Source organism: Anopheles stephensi, chromosome 2 (assembly GCF_013141755.1).
Source record: "Anopheles stephensi strain Indian chromosome 2, UCI_ANSTEP_V1.0, whole genome shotgun sequence".
Classification (NCBI taxonomy): Eukaryota; Metazoa; Arthropoda; class Insecta; order Diptera; family Culicidae; genus Anopheles; species Anopheles stephensi.
In genome coordinates this window covers 87,779,702-87,798,507 of record NC_050202.1, presented here as the reverse complement: position 1 = coordinate 87,798,507, position 18,806 = coordinate 87,779,702, and the positions used below count along the sequence as shown (strand labels likewise).

The 18,806-nt window shown below is 45.9% G+C and overlaps 1 protein-coding gene across 1 annotated transcript; it reads left to right on the top strand.

The window, feature by feature from the left end:
* Nucleotides 1-7,157: 7,157 nt before the first annotated feature.
* LOC118505052 (putative mediator of RNA polymerase II transcription subunit 12) lies at nt 7,158-16,378 on the top strand. Its single transcript, XM_036040325.1, has 3 exons — nt 7,158-7,835; nt 13,815-14,077; nt 14,143-16,378. Exons 1-3 carry the CDS (start codon nt 7,818-7,820, stop codon nt 15,911-15,913), a joined length of 2,052 nt encoding a protein of 683 aa, XP_035896218.1. The 5' UTR covers nt 7,158-7,817; the 3' UTR covers nt 15,914-16,378.
* The last annotated feature ends 2,428 nt before the right edge of the window (nt 16,379-18,806 follow it).

Sequence of the window (18,806 nt, the reverse complement as noted above, 5' to 3'; positions counted from 1 at the left end):
CAACGTTAGACCCTACCGGTGGTGGTGGTCGAAACTCTTAACACGCCAAAGTTGTCGCCTCGCGCGATCGTGCGATCGCCCTAAAAAAAAGCGGCCAGGCGAGAGTTAGCCTTCAGGGGGCTTTCTTTTGCAAATGCGTGATATTTTGCCACACCCTGACGCACGTCTGATTTTTCCAACAAAGTTGTACTATTTCCTGAAACACTCGCCCCAGAGCACCACGTTTAGGCCGTCGTTTAGGACGTGTAAAATAAGACCTGATTCCCGAATTCGACACCGAACCGAGCTATTAAACGGGATTCGACTGCTTCGGGCCCGGGGTGTTTGCATATCTACAGCATATCATGTTATGCTATAATAGTGCATAATCATGAACCACTTGTTGCCCCACACACACACACGTGGTTGCTACCGGTTTCGACGGGTTGTTTTTTGTGCTTATCACATTTTGTTTACTGCGCGCTGTGTTGGTTGGTTTGGGGTACGGTAGGTAAGTGTTCGAAAACATTTTCGCTTACATGTGTGCAGACAGATGCTCCAGATGTCTGGTGCGTGAGTTGTTTAGGTTACTGGTGAGTTTAAGGTAAATTTATTTTTATCTTTTTCATTCAGTAACCAAAAAGTGGCGTTGAATCATTGTGGGCCATTGCAACTTTTTAATTTTATTGTCATTTTGTAACTTTTAAAGCTTTTTTAAATGTAATTCTCATTTTGTTCACTTTTATTTAGATTTTTTCAACCACTTCAACCTGACTGAAGTCTCATGAATAGGAGAATTCGCGCCACTTCTGTGACTCTGTGGTCCTCAAAGTCTCAGGCCAACCGAGACGCTAACTAACATCATCCTGGAGGGGCATCAATATTCATCATGTGGTTCAAAAATGATATCCTTACGGCTTTGGGCACCATCAGGATATCTGATTGGTTAAACAGCTCAGGTTGATCGCTATGCTCACAAAAAATCCTTTGCATCTGCATCTCAAAAATAGCATCAGCATATTCTGCCAGACCCAGGCTTCATGCCTTTGGGAAACTGCCGGTAGATATTGATAAATATGCATACTATTATTGGAGTACTTAGTAGATATTACCTTAGAGTTCGAAATTGTTAGAATCTAACTATGCAATGGCTATTGTACCGACTATCCAATAGATCACCTCAAGGAAGACTTCTCGAGATTGTAATCCAAAGAGGTAGAAGACTGTAACATAATAATTTCACTCAACAAACTCGTCGGCTGGGTCTATAGAATTTAGAGGAACTGTCTGTAGTAGGGTCGTTCTATGATAGTCCATTATTATTCGCGTCTGATTTGAAGACATTTGGTAGGTCATTCGAATAGAATTGAAATCATGAAAATGCCCTTTAACTTTTTTTCAAAACAGATAGAAGGTCAAGCTTGATGGCGTAGATGGGTCTGCCAGATGCGACGGTACAATGCTATTTCACTGCTTCTCCATTATTTTTTTTTCTGGATTCTTGACCGGTGCGATATGTTAGATAAATTATTATAAAAAAAATTTCAAATGAACTGCTCATTTAAATCTTTTAATTTTCTCCTTTCCTTTTTTCCTTTTCCCACAAAACGAAAGCACGGTACCCCAATGCATGGCAGTACGTACCAGGGAAAGTAATTGATATGCCGCCCCAATACAAAAGCACGCGTACGCCAAACCGGCCGCAAAACATATCATAAACATTAAACACGCGCTAACACGGCTAGCACGGCAAGTGTCAGAAAGAATTAAATTTCCTCATTTTAACTCGATGCCTTTTTTGTGTGTGTTTTCGCACAGAGAAGCTTCACTGTAAACGGAAGCACACACACCTTGGGTGGAAAACAAAACACTACCAACCAACAATGTACACAGTTTTTAGCAGACAAGAAAAGGGGCGAATCGAAAAACTGGCCAGGTTAGGTAGAGGTAGTAGGTAAACATACATACATATGCCCATCGGTACTGTGTTTTGCGTGCCAATGGTTCATTTGGCAGTTTGATTGCTGTTTAAACGCTGGTGTCGAAAGCTTCAGTGGAAAAAGATGTAAAGAAGTGGAAAATGGTGCATTGGAAAAGGCGTAGATGATCGGAAAAACTAAGGAAAATTGAGAAAAAGAAAAGGAAATAAAGGTGCGTAAATAGTGGGCTAATTGAATACTAATAAAATTGCATTAACTTTTCAATTGCGGTTCAATAATAAAGACAGCACAGAAGAATGTTTCTCGCTATGAAAAATTTACATTTAATGAGGAAATGAGATTTTCCGTGGGCTAGGGAAGGACCTGAAGGCATTTTATGTAGCTAGCCTTAGGGTTGAACCGATTGACTGATTCATTTAAATGGTCTGTCCCGTCCCGGGTGGATCCACCAAAAGCATCTCGATCGATCCGACGGGTTCCTTTCTACCCAGCGGGGTGGTCTTTTCCAGCTGAGCACCTGGTCTGGTTGATTTGAGGAGCTTTTCAGCCTACAGACTACACCTGTTCTTCCTTGTCCAACAGTTCGCTTCTTCGCTTCACCACCCACGACCCAGGCCCAGCCGGATTGCATAACTTCCGTTTTGGTGCTTCGTTTGGCAAGCCTTCCGTTTCGCGCACCGAGACGTGGCTTATTACTATTTTCTTCGTACCCGTAGTGTATGCGGGTTTTGCTTTCTTTCGAAGAGTATAGCCGTTTTGTCTTAATGTTGTGCCACGTTCGGGCCACCTTTCGTCTCTCACTCCCATCCTGCTCAGTTGAAAACAACGAGCGTAACGCGACCTCCCGCAATAGGTCACGCAAATGGGTGCAAAAATCGTTACGAACGATTTTCGGCCGACCGTCACGGCAAAAGGGCTAACGAACAAACTGTGAGCGTTCCTATTTAAAAAAAAAGTAGAAACAGTGACGGATTCGACAACTAAATTAGGCCAACAAATGATGAGACAAGCGGACGAAACGATTCGGTTCGAAGTACGGCGCACGTGAAGCGGCACTTAATACCGTGAAGGAATTAATAAGATGTCCCACGAAATTGAAATCGAACGCCGGGTGCATGCTCTGGCCCGTAGCAAATGGTTCACGCACCTTCGAGACCCATAAACATCCGAGTCAGCGTGATTCCAGCGTTACGTGAAGCACGTTACCCCGGGAGCTTTAACGTGATGCATTTCGCACGAACCGGCGTGTTCATGTTGCGTATTGGTGCCATCGGTTGCTTTCGTTACCGGTGCGTTGATCCCTGCTAAAGGGACTCATCAAATGGTCGGGAGAGTAGTAAAGGTCATCGTGGACTTATGGTTGAGACAGTTCTGATTTATTTTCTGAGCTGGATGGAGACGGAATACCTTCTGTAATTCAATTTTAGAGTTGAGTTTTGGGCTCAAAACTAAAACCAATCTTGGCCAACACAGATGTTACCTCCTAGACTTCCTGATAATCACTCAGAACAGTACATCATCTACCGCTTCCTCTTTCACTCGGAACGCCTTTTTGCTGTCCGTTATAAGGTTTTACGTAAAAGTAAACGCTGTTTTGAAAGACACAGCGCCCATGTTACCACACCCGTCAGGTTCAGGGTCTCGGGATGAGTCGTAACCATCCGAAACAAGCATACCTGCGTACTGCTTTGAGTAAACAACCATAAAAAAACTGGCGCCTCTGCCTCATACGCATAAACTGGGAGCTTCATTCTTGTTGGATAAACTAACGGACATGCCAAAGCTGGCAAGGCAAGAAGACCCCTCCTGCAAACATTGCACTGCTGGCAAACATGCAAACACCCGTACGTGCCCACTCGGTACAGCTCGCCACCGGCACGCATATTTAAGTTTAGCCAGTGCATGTCACACGGCCCATAACCTTTGCAGATCGCGACCTGAAAGTGCAGGTGATAGTTGGTAGAGCTCCATTAGTTGTAGTTCAATATGAAGGCCAGCGGGTTCCTTCGGGTGCTGGTTGTGGTGCTCAGTGCAGCCAATTACTTCCCACACAGTGTGGACGCTCACTTTGGGTTAGGACCGCCTCACGTTATCAGCCTGGAAGATTACGATTCGGATGAAGTGATACCGCTAGTACGGCGACTACGGGTGCCGGAAACGAACAACTTCAAACGCAACTATCGATCACATCCTAGTGGAATGAGTGCGAGAGTGGTGACACATCCCGAGACGCTTCCCATTTCCGATGACCTTATGAGGCAGCTACAGTCGCTGCTAAGCATGAACCCCAAGAAGAAAGCTCCGAAACAGAAGCTTCAACTTTCATCGACTGTCGCGAAACCTGCCGAGAAGTACACTTCCACCGTGACTACTCCAACAACGCCAACCACATCTACTACGTCAACGAGGTCGACTATGTCGACTATGTCAACTATGTCGACTATGTCGACTATGTCGACAATGAGCAAACGCTCTCCGGACACGTCACACAGCTCGCGGGAGATTGGCAAAAAGTGGTTCCCGGTGCTGTTACAGGAAGCGATCGATAATGTCCTGCGCAAGAACACGACGGAGAACGATGAGGTGGACGAGATTATCGATCAAATCGCAGCCGGCAGTGGAGTTTACACACGCGAAGCTAGTCCAACGGCCGAGAGATACGAACCATCAACGGTAACGTTCCGAAACTCGCTGGATCATCTCAGCAGGGTGGAAAGTGGTATGGGACGGATGAATCTTTCCACCGGGAGTGGTAGTGTCCACCCGTCTCTCACTCAGTGGCATAATATGGATCAGTTAGGATCGGGCGCACCGTGCGTGGTGAACATCTTCAACAACACCAAGATCGGGTACATCGTGATGAAGGTGTCCAATGATTCCGAACTTCGCGTAGAATCTCCGGACAATGCGTACGAAAACGGTACCGTGGACGGTGACATCGAACGGATAGCGAGAAAGATTTTGACTGAATTGAATGGCGAGAATGAGGCACAGCGCACGAAGTCCGCGACGGGAAGTCAACCGAACGGAAAGCTTAGCCTGCCCTACTTCTTCAGAACGACACCACCGATGCATGTGGCTAGTGGGCCACAAACGATGGAGCCTCCATTTTTCAACATTCTCAAAACGCCCGATAGCGAGCCGATAAAGTATCGTGTGTTGCTGCGCAATTCGGACCAAACCATTCCGGAGAAGGTACACGTTCGCATGCCACTTCCAGGTCCACTGCCAAAGTCTCAGCAGCAGGTCAAGGTTCTAACGGGTGATCGTCGCCCAACACACGCCAACCGAAGACAGACCACACCGAAGCGCAAACCTATGTTCTACTCCGATGAAAAGCCTACGATTCTTCGCAACCGTCATCCACTGAAGGAACTGGTTGAGGTGGCGTCGGTGGAGTTCGAACCAAACCACAGACCGGCCAGACGGCACGGCATGGGTCGCGTTGTGCGTAAGTATGACTACGAAAGTCTAGAAGAGGAGCTTCCACACGAAGAATCCGACATGACCAATCCGGACACTAACACCGTTACACAGCGGACAGCAAAACTCTTGGCCAGTGGCAAACACACCCCTTCGGCGATGGATTCCAATGAAAGGCGACCCCGCACTACGCCGGAACCGTTCACGGAAACCCAGCGGTACAACTTCCGGCGTACGTTCGGCCCGACCGTGACAGATGTCGATTCGAACGAGCTGCTAACTACTACACCATCCAGTAGAAGTCAGGAAACGTACGAGAAGGCCGAATTGCAGGGAGATGACGTTCTGTTCAATCAAGCATCAGCGAAGGTGTTTGTGAAGGCGAAGAAGAGTGATGGCAGGATGCGGGACACTTCTTATCGACGGCCGAGCGCAGAAAGTGAGGCATCTGATGAACCGCTGAAGATGGCGTTCGATAGGAGTGGTGCTGGGATGAACGATTTGTTCGAGAGAAGCGGTAGCCGAAGCAGGCGAATCCTGAGGAAGAGCGGGCATCGGTGGGCCTCGGAAAACAGTTCGGAGGAAGGCGAGGATAGCTTTAGTTCCTAGGAAATGCGCAAGTACGCGTGTACGTTGCATTTTGTAAATAAAGACTGCCATAGGAGTAAGGAGGTTTAATTAGTGTGGTAAGGATGGAGTTTCAAAAACTGTAGAGTGAGCTGTTATTTAATGAAATATATAAAATGAGTTCAAAAAAGTGTGTTTTAATGTAATACCCTCTTTGGATAGATGGTTGTTCGACTAATAGTGCTAATTAGCTTAGCATTGGGATCTTCATTGAATTAACACTGATCGTGTTGGCTGGAACCACAATACTACACTTAACAAAAAGAAACCGATTACATCCCAAAACCCTTGAAGAACTAGGCTCCATCCACCAAGAATATTCTTACTAGAAGCTTCATGCGCGTAGTTAGAAATTTATCTGATAGAGGGCGTTAATATCGTTGAATGCAATACTTAATCTGGCAGGAGCTTTATGGACAGCATGGACACATCTGTCCTAATCAACCATCTTCAAGCCAGAGAAGCAAGAGGACCCACACAATGAGTCTCGCTATATTGATTCTAAGTGATGATGTTAATCACTCATCAGTATGAGCTATTTAGAGCATAAAACCCTTGCATCCTAGCAGTGTATGATATAAGTACCCATGTCAATTGCGCATTATTCGAAAGCCCGTACGTAAGGAGCTTCGTACACGGCGAGCTGCACATGAATGCTGTCATGTTGACACGACGAACCCCGGTTTCGTAATGTGTTGAGTCGAATTCATTAATCTCCCTATCAACGATCAGCACTCAGCCCGCAGATCCAGAACAGACCACCACCAGTGTCCACAGCAAACCGACTTAAGCGACATTTTAGTGCAGAAACACAGCACACGCTGCACAATCGACACTTCTTGGTGGATGGCGTGACTAATTTACCAACCCAAGTGACGAACCGCAACGAACTCATCTTCCCGCCCGGACACGCTACCGTGTGTCCGTATGGCGCAAAAGAAGTGGGAGCAAATGGCACCCCAACATCGGGGAAAATGGACCCATCTTTGCAGCATCGTACTGCTATTCCCCTTCCGCGTTTCCCGGCCCGTGTTTGAGGCGCCCACAGGGAAAAAAGTCGAAAGGAAATCCCCGCCATCGTGAGTCCGGGGCTGCCCGAGACCGGGAGCCGCGGCGAAAGGTCCACCCGAACCCTTTCCACGCGCGCGCGCACACGCCCCAAACGCAGAAGGCTTCACCGACTGCCACCCGAATCGCGGGAGGTGAACGCTATGAAAACCGTGCCAAACGGCGCGCAATTCGTTTAGACGCAACCGAGCGGTCGAGGCGTAAGTGCGTGCGCATCGTATGCTCTCCGGCATCCTCTACAGAACTGCTGAGCGTTTTTTTGTACGGAGTGTGGTTTCGTGTGAATGTTTTTTTTTTGTGTTGGGAGGACATGAGTGAGCTCAAGTGCTAGTTTTGTCTTCAAGTTGTGAAAACATGTGGAGTTTAGTTACGTTTTAGAAAGAAAGCAACGAAAAGGTTATGCTGCTAGCCAGCGTGATTCGAACAGTGCAAAACAGTCAGTCCATCATCGTGTTACTTCAGTGTTTACCTTCCGCGCTTTACCGTCCGTGACGAGCGCAAGAAAGGAAGGAAGAAAAAGCAAACCAAAGTACGCTACCTCAAGTGCCGGATATCGTGTAGGGTTGTTGGGTGTTGCATGCTTAGCTAGGGCGCCATTTGTAACGGTCCCTCGTGTAGTTCCGGTGCGTTGTGGTGCAGATCAGAACCGAGCGGGACGTGCAATCGGGCAAACTACGAAGTGAGGCTCGGGAGTTGTGGTAGCACACGTTCTTGGTGTAGTTGTGCAGAGTGTTGTGACGTCTTCTAGTAACCGAACGTGATACGAACAAACCGTGCAACATGAGGTGGCAAATCGTGGTAGGTAGAAGTAATTTCCTCAGACTCAGAATATAGTTAACCATTTCTTCAAGGTGCCGATTTCGCTCCATTTAATTTCATTTCGGGCGGAAGTATTCATTTAAACGTTTCTAATGGCATACTCTTTAATGTTGCCGTCGATCGTGTCTCACCTTTTCATGTCCGATTGCACAGCATTGCTGCTTATTACGACCATGGACGTATTTTTAATGTATATTCCATTTCCGTGCGCTTGTTCTCGCCTTGAAATACGAGTTCAGGGTTTAAGTCTTTGAAGACGCATACAGTTATAACGTCGTTGTTTAAGTGTTTAAGTGTTCCTGAACGTGCTGAAGATGAGATATATAAGGAAAACTGAAACTTATGATGAGAACTTGTGGGATGTGATTTTAAATTCTCTTTGTCGGGGTGTGTTGCTAATTCGCAAATCTAGCAATTGCTCAGGGTGACAGGTCTAGAATGGCGTGAGAAAGAAGCAGCAGAACGCGTTTGAAGCAGAGCACAAAGAGTAGTTTGTTGGAAGATTGGAATTTTAAATTATTTCACAACGCAATTCCATGTCCAAGTTCTTATACTCTTCTGACAAAATGTATTGCATTAAGATGGTAGGCTAACCTTGCTTTCGGATGCAAGATGTTGGTTTAATGCAAATAAACACTTTGTGATGCGGAAAATGCTTAATAAAAATTTAAAAATTATGGTTTTGCTAAATAGAAAATTTTTGGTAAATTTGTATTAAACAAAAACATTGGATAAACTTTTTCAAGACTATTTAAACTTTTCAATGAAGTCTCTTCCTTCCTTCTCTTCCTTTAAAATTGCAAAAGCGATATCTTTATCAACCGTTGGTAAAGGGCATTATGGCACGTGCTGTATCACACCCCCGGGAGTACAATTGAAACGCATTTATATCGTCCGATTACATTTGAATAAACCATCAAAAAGGAGATTGAATAATAGCATCCCGAAAGCTCACACTTCCAATGATATTCATTGTTGCACCCGATTGTTGACGAGTTTGACGCTGTCGTTTGCCTACAGCACATAATTGGCCGATCGGTTTCCTTTCCTCGATCGATTGTGTCCTCCGTCTTGGGAGCCGGCCCCAAACGAAATAGAAACGTTTTGCTATTCACAAAAGCACATCATCGTTATCGAACCGCTGTCATCGGTTCCTGCATTTGTGCCGGTTGTCTTGGAAAGATATTTGAATGATAAAAGATCAGACCATCTCACCGATGGCACTTACCGTTCGGGTCGGCATATGCATAACGGAAACACCGTCCTCCGTCGGGCGCTACATTGTGTGCGCATCACACTTGCGCCTGTTCGTGCGCGGGTCGGCTTGCGTAATTGCAATCCGCTTCGTCAGCAACAATACACCCCGATCCTATCTGCTCGGTTGAAGGGGGAGATCCCGCCCTGTGGTGGATTACCGAGGCTTGCGCCTGCTTTTCCTTTTGCCGTCTTTGCCGAGGACTGACTGTCGGAAGACGCTGTAGTGAGCTTTGGTCTGTGTTGCAAATCGATCGATTACCGGTTTGTGGACAAAACCATCTGGCACTTGGTGAAGATGCGCTTCCTGTAATGATTGGCTATGGATAGTGTGGTCGGCTGCTGCTAATGATCATTAGATGTACGTTGGTGTTGGCTGGGAGCTAAAGCTGTTGGGGTGATCGAGAGCACTGAGAGGGCATAAATGAAGAGGAATATCTATTCAAAATAACATGTTTTTTTAGCTAATTTTATCTTCCACGGTAACTGGTTGACCCTTATCCGTCGTTTGCAAATAAGCGCCTGAAGATATGCAATGACTCCTTTTTTGAGTTTTTGAATATCACGAGGTATGTATTCAATTTTAGGGGACTATGGTCAGAAGTCGTCAAAAACGTCTGCTTACTGTCTCAAGCTTGATTGCATCAGAATATCTTCTAGTGAGGCACATAATTGCACAAATCTCAAACATCACGCTCTCAAGCAGGTCTCTACCCATCAAACAGATGTGCAACACACCCAAGCACGGCTTTTCTTTTCGTAAATGTAAATTTGACTTTTTATTTATATTTCGTTCCCACTGCAAAGAAAGTTTTCCAACGCAACGAAGCAACGAAGCTGGTGGCGGTCGCTTTGCATACCAGCTTCATTTTGCATTATCTTCTCACCGGGGCATCAAACGGTTTGCTTCATCTGGCTTGAGGTTTTGACCCAGTCGCCCGCGGGTGGCACTCTTTGTACATTTGTTACCGCCATCGGCCAGCCAGATGATGCGCAACTACTGCGCCACAGTTGTGCCACATGCCGGCCAAGTCCGGGGTGGGCACGATGGCTTTAGGCCATACTTTAACTGCCGAAATAACAAAAAAAACATAAAACCGAATGTATGTATGGAAAATTACACGCAACCGTCAGATCATTTAAGACCCCGCGAAGCAGCACCAATAATAATAAAGAGAGAGAGAGGGAGAGGGAGAGGGAGAGAGAGAGCAAAAAATAGATACACAAAACCACGGTGCAACGATGAAAAACCGTCCGCAGCAGCCGACTGCAAATGACAGCTTTTCCGAGATCGTTCCGTGATGTTTCTTATTTCATACTGGTCGATTTTTTTTGTGTCTGTTTGGTGTATGTGTTTGTTTGGGATTTTCACTACGACTCGGGTGCATACTTCTGTGTGTTGAAGAGTTTTTTTTTGTTTTTGGTTTTCTTTCGATTATTTTTTATTTACCCAGAGAGAAGCGAGACAGAGCGAGACACGAGAAACAAAACAATTAAATCGCGAACTGCCGTAAGCGCGAATCTGATGGCTGTGGCGCGCTTGTGAAATGTTTTGCGCGAGCAGACCCCGGGTGGGCTGCGTAATTTCGCGGGGTCAGTCAGTCACTCGTTCACTGTGGCTGTGGGCCTCTTCATATCGGGGTTCGGGTTTTCGGGCTCAGGCGGAAGACGCTTCAGTGGCTTTAGTTCGGTGTATGTGGATTTTCCATGCGTGGGTTCCTTTTACCCATGCACTCACACACCATCAGTGAAGAGAAAGAGAAAGAGAAAGAGAGAGAGAGAGAGAGAGAGAGAGAGAGAGAGAGAGAGAGAGAGTAAGTAGGGCTAATTAGCCGATCAATTATATTTCTTAACTCTTGCGAACCTTCCACCTACTCGAAATGCTCTCGCTTTCAGTCGAAAAAGCTAGCTCAGCTTTTCCCAAAAAACACACAACGATAGGAAAAATCTGTCTAGCTGAGTGATGTTATAAGAGACTTTCCCATGGTGTGTACTAAGATAAAACAAATATAAAAATAGCTGGGTTCTGTTATGAAACTTCAAATCTGGTAGATTTATTGAGAAAAATTTGGTAGGGAACAGTTTTTAGCTACAAATGCACGAAACGTAAAAAGATACCTAAAGGTAAATACTCATGCTAGATAAAAAGTTTGACGTTTGTTTTGACAGCTTGAACAAATGTCAAAAAATCCAGCTGTCAAACGAATTTAAGAGAGATATGTTAACAGGAGATCTTTCTTCTAGTAAATTTTATTCAAAAACACATCTAAACCTAATTTATTGATGGAATTACTATATTAAATAAATATAAAGTGACATAATAGCTCACTCTATTGAGCAGTAAAACCCTCCTGCTCATTAAAACCGACAACTCAACGTATTAGGAGCCAACGATAAATAAATTTTTGTTTCATGCCCAATAAAGAAAAGCAATGGCGAGTTAATTGGTCCTCACTACCTTATAGGCCGATGAGCAGCTACTAAACGAGTGTACCTTGCCATTTGACGGCTAATTAGATGATCGCATGTCCCTCGCTCTCTCTCTCTCTTTCTCCTTCTCACCTACTTCAAGGTGCTTTCTTCGTGTCCAGTCGGTTGGTTCAATTAGTTTGCACACTGGTACGGCTTGTTTCGCTGTACCTTGAAGTTCGGCGATGACCTTGTCCTTAATTGTTGTACCACCGTACGCCGAAAGTCCTTGCGGTGTGTTTGCAAGTTTTGGCGTTAGCGTGAAAAATTCTCGACCGAATGTACCTATGTTTGGTGGCTAGCGCAGAGTCGCGGGTCAATTAATGCTAGCGAAATTATGACATGAAACGGAGCTCGGATTAGCAAAAACCAAGCAAAGCTGAAATGAGCCGCTCATAAGAGGCTTCTTCCAATGGGCACAATCAATCAAACACGCGATTGCAAAACAAGGCGCGAAAAGATGATCCTCCGGATTGGCGTGTTGACCTGTTCGTTGCTTTTTTGATGTGTGAAACACGTACGAACGCAAAAAAAAACAAGTTGTACGTGGTTGTGTAACACTGCATGAGGAAGATTTCAAGCAAAGGGGGAAGCAAATAAATACATCCACGTGGAGAGGCGAAAGATTATAAACACTCCCGACCGAAGATGCGCCAAACGTCAATTGGACAACTTTCGAACTTACCGATCCGATAGCGTGCACGTTTATTGTAGGCAAAGAAAAAAAAACCGACAAGCATAATTTAGAAATGTCTCTGGCAGCAGTACTGCGCGCTGCTGGCCAAAACCTGGTGGAAAAACCGGCTCCGAGTGGGTCCGATCCACTTCCTGTTGGGCAACTTTTTTCTGCGACTTTTCGGTCCGCGCTGTGGTGAGGTCCCCATGTGGTGACCTAACGTCGGTTGGCGAAGGTCTCCTCCGAAACTGGTCTTGGCAAGATGGGGGTGAAATTTTCACGCCTCCTGAAAAACTTCTCCCCGCTCCGTGTCTCTTCTCCCTTCTGGACCGTTCTGTACGATCGATTACACAATCCGGCGGCGTGCAGTCAAGAGAGTAGGTAGAATGGATTAGATGTTTACAAGGCGGACAAGCTGTGCACGTGGGGCGTACATGAACACACACACCCATAGAAAGTGGTCCGCGGTATTTCTCGGTGCCTCTAAAAGAAAAGATCCAATTTCTGCGCCCTCCAGCACAAGATGAAAGTTGTTCTTCGATAAAAGCGTAACTCGGGCAGCTGCTAACCAGCCTAGGAGTGGCTTATCCACCGTGCCCTTCTTGGTTGCTTTCGATTAAATAATCACTCATCAATAGCACGTTCAGTGTCGATCATCTCCCCTCCCTGTTCTCTCTCTCTCTCTCTCTGTTCCTCACTTGGACATCTCGGTAACATCAGAGCTCATTTACATAATACAGACTAGACTCCTGGTCGCCCAACTGCACCCGGTACACGATCGCTCGTTTAGAGGTGCGATCAGCGCTGCTTGACCGATCTCGTTTATGAGCTGACCTAACGCAAAAAAACGGTAACAGCGCTAAAACAACAACGCCACCGAATGCAAAATTCGCATAATCGTGTGTGCGGTAAAATCTTGCCGCAACACCAACCGACGACCGCACAACGATTAAAAGCTCGTTTCGGTGAATTCGATAATTGCTCTAGTTTGCGGTTTGTTTTTTTATTCCTCGCGGCTCGTGTGCGCTACGGTAGATGCGATGCGGATCACGCACGCGCGGTTCGTGTGGAAGTCTACGCCGTAACGACACACGAGACACGATCGAGATCGACGGGCAAGGAAACTCTATCGTAAAACACCCGAAAATGGTAGCTACTTAAAGCGCGTGCAGTGCGATTATTTTGAAGTCGTAACAGTAATCACACTGCAGCTCTTTGCTCGATAAATCTTTTTTTTATCACGCAGGAAGTCAAAGCGTGGCTTTATTTCCATATTTCCGCTGCAGGAAATGGGTGTGAAAGTGAATGAATATCGGTCGCCGAAAGTGAGATTTGAGAGTTGCCTACATGCATCTTAATGTGTCCGGAACATGCGAGGATGATCGTTCGTGCTGTGCTTACCAAATTTGAAATTTGTCTTCAAAATTTCCTATCCATTATCAGGTCGTTTGATGAACTTTTTGGCAAATTCGGAGGAACTACTAGAGCAAGAAGTAGTCCTTGGGGCCTGACATTATTCTGTTTATAATCGTTTTATGAAATTCTTCCCTACCTCACAGTTGCTTCTGGTGTCAGTGGCACTTGCTTCCGGCGAGAAGAAACTCGAGAAAAGGCCCACCAAGAAAGCCCACTCGCTCAAACCGACCAAATCGCCCAAATCGATCATCGAGGAGTTCACCGCCCTCCCGCCAGCCGATGTGGACTTCATCAAGGAACTGGACCGCCAGTTCCGCGAGCATGGCAACAAGATCCGCATCAAGGTGGAACGCAGCAATGGCACGGACGGCAAGAACATGAAGCGTACGATTGACGGTGATCTGGGGTAAGTTGGTTTGGAGATGGATTAACATCATTTTCAAAGACTAATTGTTACGCTATCCTTTCCAGATACGGTCACTACAGCAATCAGGCCGATTCGGGGTATCATTTTTCCAAGCCGAAATACATGATCTACCCATACTCGCAGCATGACATTCCGCCGGTCCGATCGACGCACAGTACCCACGAAACGGTGACGGACATTGAAATAACTCCATCGCACAGCTACGAGCTAAAGCCGATCGAAGAGGTGTACACGGTCTACCCGACACAGCAGTACTCGCAGGAACAGCAGCAGTACTACCATCAGCATCACCAGTCAGCTCAGCAATCGAAGCAGCTGTACCACCAGGAGGAAGAAACGCCCGTTATTGTGCTTAAAATCCCTGGTCCTTCGAAGTATGCCGCTCACCTGCAGGCTCTCCTGCAGCAGTACCTCGAGATACGGGCAGCACAGTTGTACAAAGAGCTGGAGGAACAGGAATATCACCAGCAGCAGCAGCAACAGTACCAGCAGCAGCAACATCACCAGCAGCAGCAACTACAGCATCAACAGCAGCACTACGTGCAGGAGCAGGAAGTACATGCGCACCATCATCATCTCCAGCAGCAACAGCAACATCAACAGCAGCAAGAACTACAGCAGCAGCACCATGAACATCACACGAAGACCAAGTACAGCCAACCGGATCCGGTCTATCCAACAGAGATCGCGTACGTTCCAATGATCCGCACCCATCAGAACACCTACGTGCCGTTGCCAGAGCAGTACTATGAAGCTCCAAAGACTCCTTCTCCGCGTCCTACGAAGCATCGCAAAACGACCGTCACTCCGACGCACGTCACGTTCCACAGTACCGCACAGCCCGAGCCAGCCTATCACTATCAGACCTACCATCCGGAGCAGCATCAGCAACACGCTCAAGTGCACGAACATCACGAACAGGCTCACGCACCAGAACATCAGCAGATCCAGTACCAGTACGTCGCTCAGCAACCCAGTGGACACGGAGAGGATCACGAAACGCAGTACGTGTACGAGAAGCCAATGGTCAACTTTGTCACTCCACTGCCGGAAACGGCTCACCACGCGCACCAGGAGGCCTACCACCAGCAGCAACACTCTCACCATCATCAACCTCCCCAGAAGTATCCAAACTTTGCCGAGTACCATCACCATCATCGGCCACAGCAGCAACAGGAAGAAGAGTACCTTCCGGAACCGAAGCTGGTCGAGAACTATCCGAGCCACAAACATACGCGCGTCATCTACAAGAGTCCCTCGCTGAAGACCGAACTCCAGCAGGAAGCGCTACAGCAGCACGAACACTATCACCACCAGCAACAGGAAGTCGCAGCCCATCAACATCACCAGCAGCAGCAGCAGCAGTACATCCTGCAGGAAGTGTACCCATCCCAAGCATCGTACTTCGAGGACAAATCGTTCGTTGAGTCCACCGGTCCGCAAGTAACGACCGACCGGAGTGAAACCGCCTCGCCACACTACAACACCGAGCAGGTGGTAGCGATCACTCAGAAACCCAAGCGACTGTACAACTATCACGCACACACCTCCGGCCATCATGGGTCGGGATCGCGTGGATCGCGCATGGCGACCGGCGGAAGCCGATCGAGGGCCGGCGGATCTAGTAGCGCGAAAGCTTCCAGCAAGCGTGATGCAGCTGCGTCACCCGCACCCTACACCGAGGAAGAGTTCCGAAAGGTTAACAAGATGGTGCAGCGGATGAAGAAGAAGAGTCGCACTACGCCGGCGGACGATGCCGGGATGATGACCGTCACCGCCAATCCCACTAGTCCGAGTCCGCGGATGGGCGCTTAGAGCGCGCGTGTGTGTGGTTGCGTAGTTGTAAGCAGGTTTAGTGAAGTTCTAGTGAATTGCTCATCGCGTCTCTAATCAGCGATCCTCATTTCTTGTCCTCTCGCTTTACCAACCTATCCGAACAGAAGTATTTCCCCCCATGTTTGTATTTAAATTATTAGTTGTTATAAGTCGATCGAAGGAGGATCCAGAAGCAAACAAAAACTGGCCCAAAGTCATGCAAATGATAGGATGACAGATGATGCTGGTAGCAGATGGCGTGTTCCCCTTAATGTAGTATATGCAGCTGAGTTCTGTGTAGCATTTGCTGCGGTTCAAGCGTTCAGGACAGCAAACGCGAAAAGGTTAAAGGTGGATAATACACGAGGGAAGATGAAATTAAGATGGGAAGACAAAACAGTGTAACTATTAAAGTGTAAATGATCAAACATACCAGTTATTAAATAAATTTATAAACAATCGAATAAAAAATCATATTTTTTCTGAAAATGCGATCAAAATTGAGAAAATTATGTTAGTAAATTCTTGTCATTTACCACTGGGGCGGTCCAGTGGCCGAGGCGATAACGACGCCGGTCTACACACGGCAGGACCAAGGTTCAAATCCCATCAAGACCGCCTCCCCGTACGTAAGGCTGACTACTTTACTACAGGTAAAATTAAGTCACAGAAAGCCAGAAATGGCAGGCCGAGACCTCTCGAGGTTGTAGTGCAAAGAAAGAAGAAATTCTTGTCATAAATACAGGTAGTTTCAATTTTGATTTTCTAGGCTTCATTATGCCTGAAAGTATGCAATCATAATTTCCAGTGCATCAGCTACGATTCGATTAACTGATGATGGAAGAAACACATTGCATATCTTCAGGCGCTTCTTGGTGATACGCCACTCACTTGTTATCGCTTATTCTTTCTTTAAAATATCAAACTGTTGCGTTGTACTATTTTAGTATCCGTTCGCCAAATTAGTTGCACGTAATTGCAACACTTTAACGTAACACGCACACCCATTCCTTAGCCTTTATCCCTTCCTCTGCTGGACAAACGAAATACGTTCCATTGAAGCCATTGAAATTCTTTTTTGCGCAAATAAATGCACACCAAACGCACGCATCTTCAAATGTCCAACCATTTTCCACGTGAAAGTGAAACAGCATAGTTGTGCGAAATGGTTGGCTGAAAAACGAAACCAACACGTTCACTAACCTTGCTCAGCAGCCACCAACGGCCAGTGGTAGCCAGTGGCCAACGGCGGGAATAATAAAACTGAAGTTGGGAAGCGTTGGGCGCGCGCTTTTCATACTGTTTGCTTGTTTGGGCGGGCGCAGTTGAACATCATGAGTTATTTTATAGTACAACCGATTAGCTCATTATGGCGTGGAACATGATTTAATTATTTATTGCTGTTGTTTTGGTTTTTTGTTTACAAACTGCGAGCTTCATAAAAATAAGTTGTTCGAGGTTTACAGATATTGGGCATGAGTAAGAAAATGTGTTAATTACGAACAAATGAATAATACTGCTCTACAAATGGATATTTAAATTTGCTGTTGTATATAAAATATGTTAAACGTATGACGATCGATTTTTAAAACAAAGTTGTTGGGTGACTTCAAATAATGATTCATGATTCAATAATTAAAGCCGACTAAATTAAACAAAAAAAGGAAAGCACCTCGAGGAATCTTCTTCTCCCAAGATTATGATGCTCTTGCAGGCACTAAAAATCGGTTACTATGGTGATAATGGTTGCGCACGGACTGGACGCACGCTACAAAGTGCAGCACGCGAGTAATAATGCCAATGCACTTTCTTTGTCAGTAGCGTTTTACATTTAATAGACCGTTCGCTGCAAATCCTCATTTACAAAGCGATCGTGTGTGTGTGTGTGTGTTTGCGTCCGCTGAAAAAAAGTAAAATCGAGCATTTGTTTTCCATTTTTCCGTAAAGTCGATTACTGTCGGTAGGTTTCGGTAATCCGTAAAGAAAGAGACCCCTCCGGGTGTTTGATATGATTTTTGCAACGCGCACTTCTATTTCCGAACGATTGGTTCCGCGATGGACTGGCCGGTACGAGCGGCACACCATGTGATGCCTGATCATTAGGTGTGCCACACACTAATCAAGAGATAGATGGCCGCAACCGATAATGCTTAACTATGTTGTGTACCAGCACGGAACAGGCCTGGAACGGATCGAACACTGCGGTATTGGCAATGGGCAATTGCGTAATTTATGAGCTGTGTCTAAGTGGATTAGGTAGAAACGGATTTGATACAAAACAATTTTTAGAAGTTAGATAAACAATGTAAATTTTCTCCAAAAAAGGAAGTATAATATTAATAAAACACTCAATGGCTTTCCTAACTCTTGATTGATCCTGAATGTATGCAATCTATTGTTTTAAATGCCGGCTAACCAACGTTGACTAAACGAGCATCCTAAACGGTTATATCCAAACACCCTGTTCACTATAAAGTTACTTAAGACTAACGATTGCATACTTTCAGGCGTTGGAAGCCTTAGAAAAAATGTGGAAAAGTATATCGTGGGAGATTATACACTTAATCCTGATCAAATAGCAGTATTTTATGTTGACAGATAAGCTCATCAATTCTTGAGGCCATATACAAATTCTAGATATCTGATCTCTTAAATGATCCAGTACGAGCGCTTGTACGACCGACCTCGGAGAACAAGAATAATTTAAGTGACAGACACCTGATCCTCTTTTAAAATCCTCTTTGGATATCTCTAGGAGCGCGAAGTTAAGCCAAAATTAAGTTGTCGAAATCCATTTCTACCTCAAACTATCGATATTGTCTTGAGACTAGCCCAGGGTAGTAGGAGTAAAGCTCTCAGAAATTAACAAAAAAAAGCACATACCTGCCTCGAT

Excerpts from the sequence above, each read along its gene's own strand:
- LOC118505052 (XM_036040325.1), top strand. Across the intron at positions 14,078-14,142 it reads ACGATTGACGGTGATCTGGG|ATACGGTCACTACAGCAATC; the intron begins GTAAGTTGGTTT and ends TATCCTTTCCAG.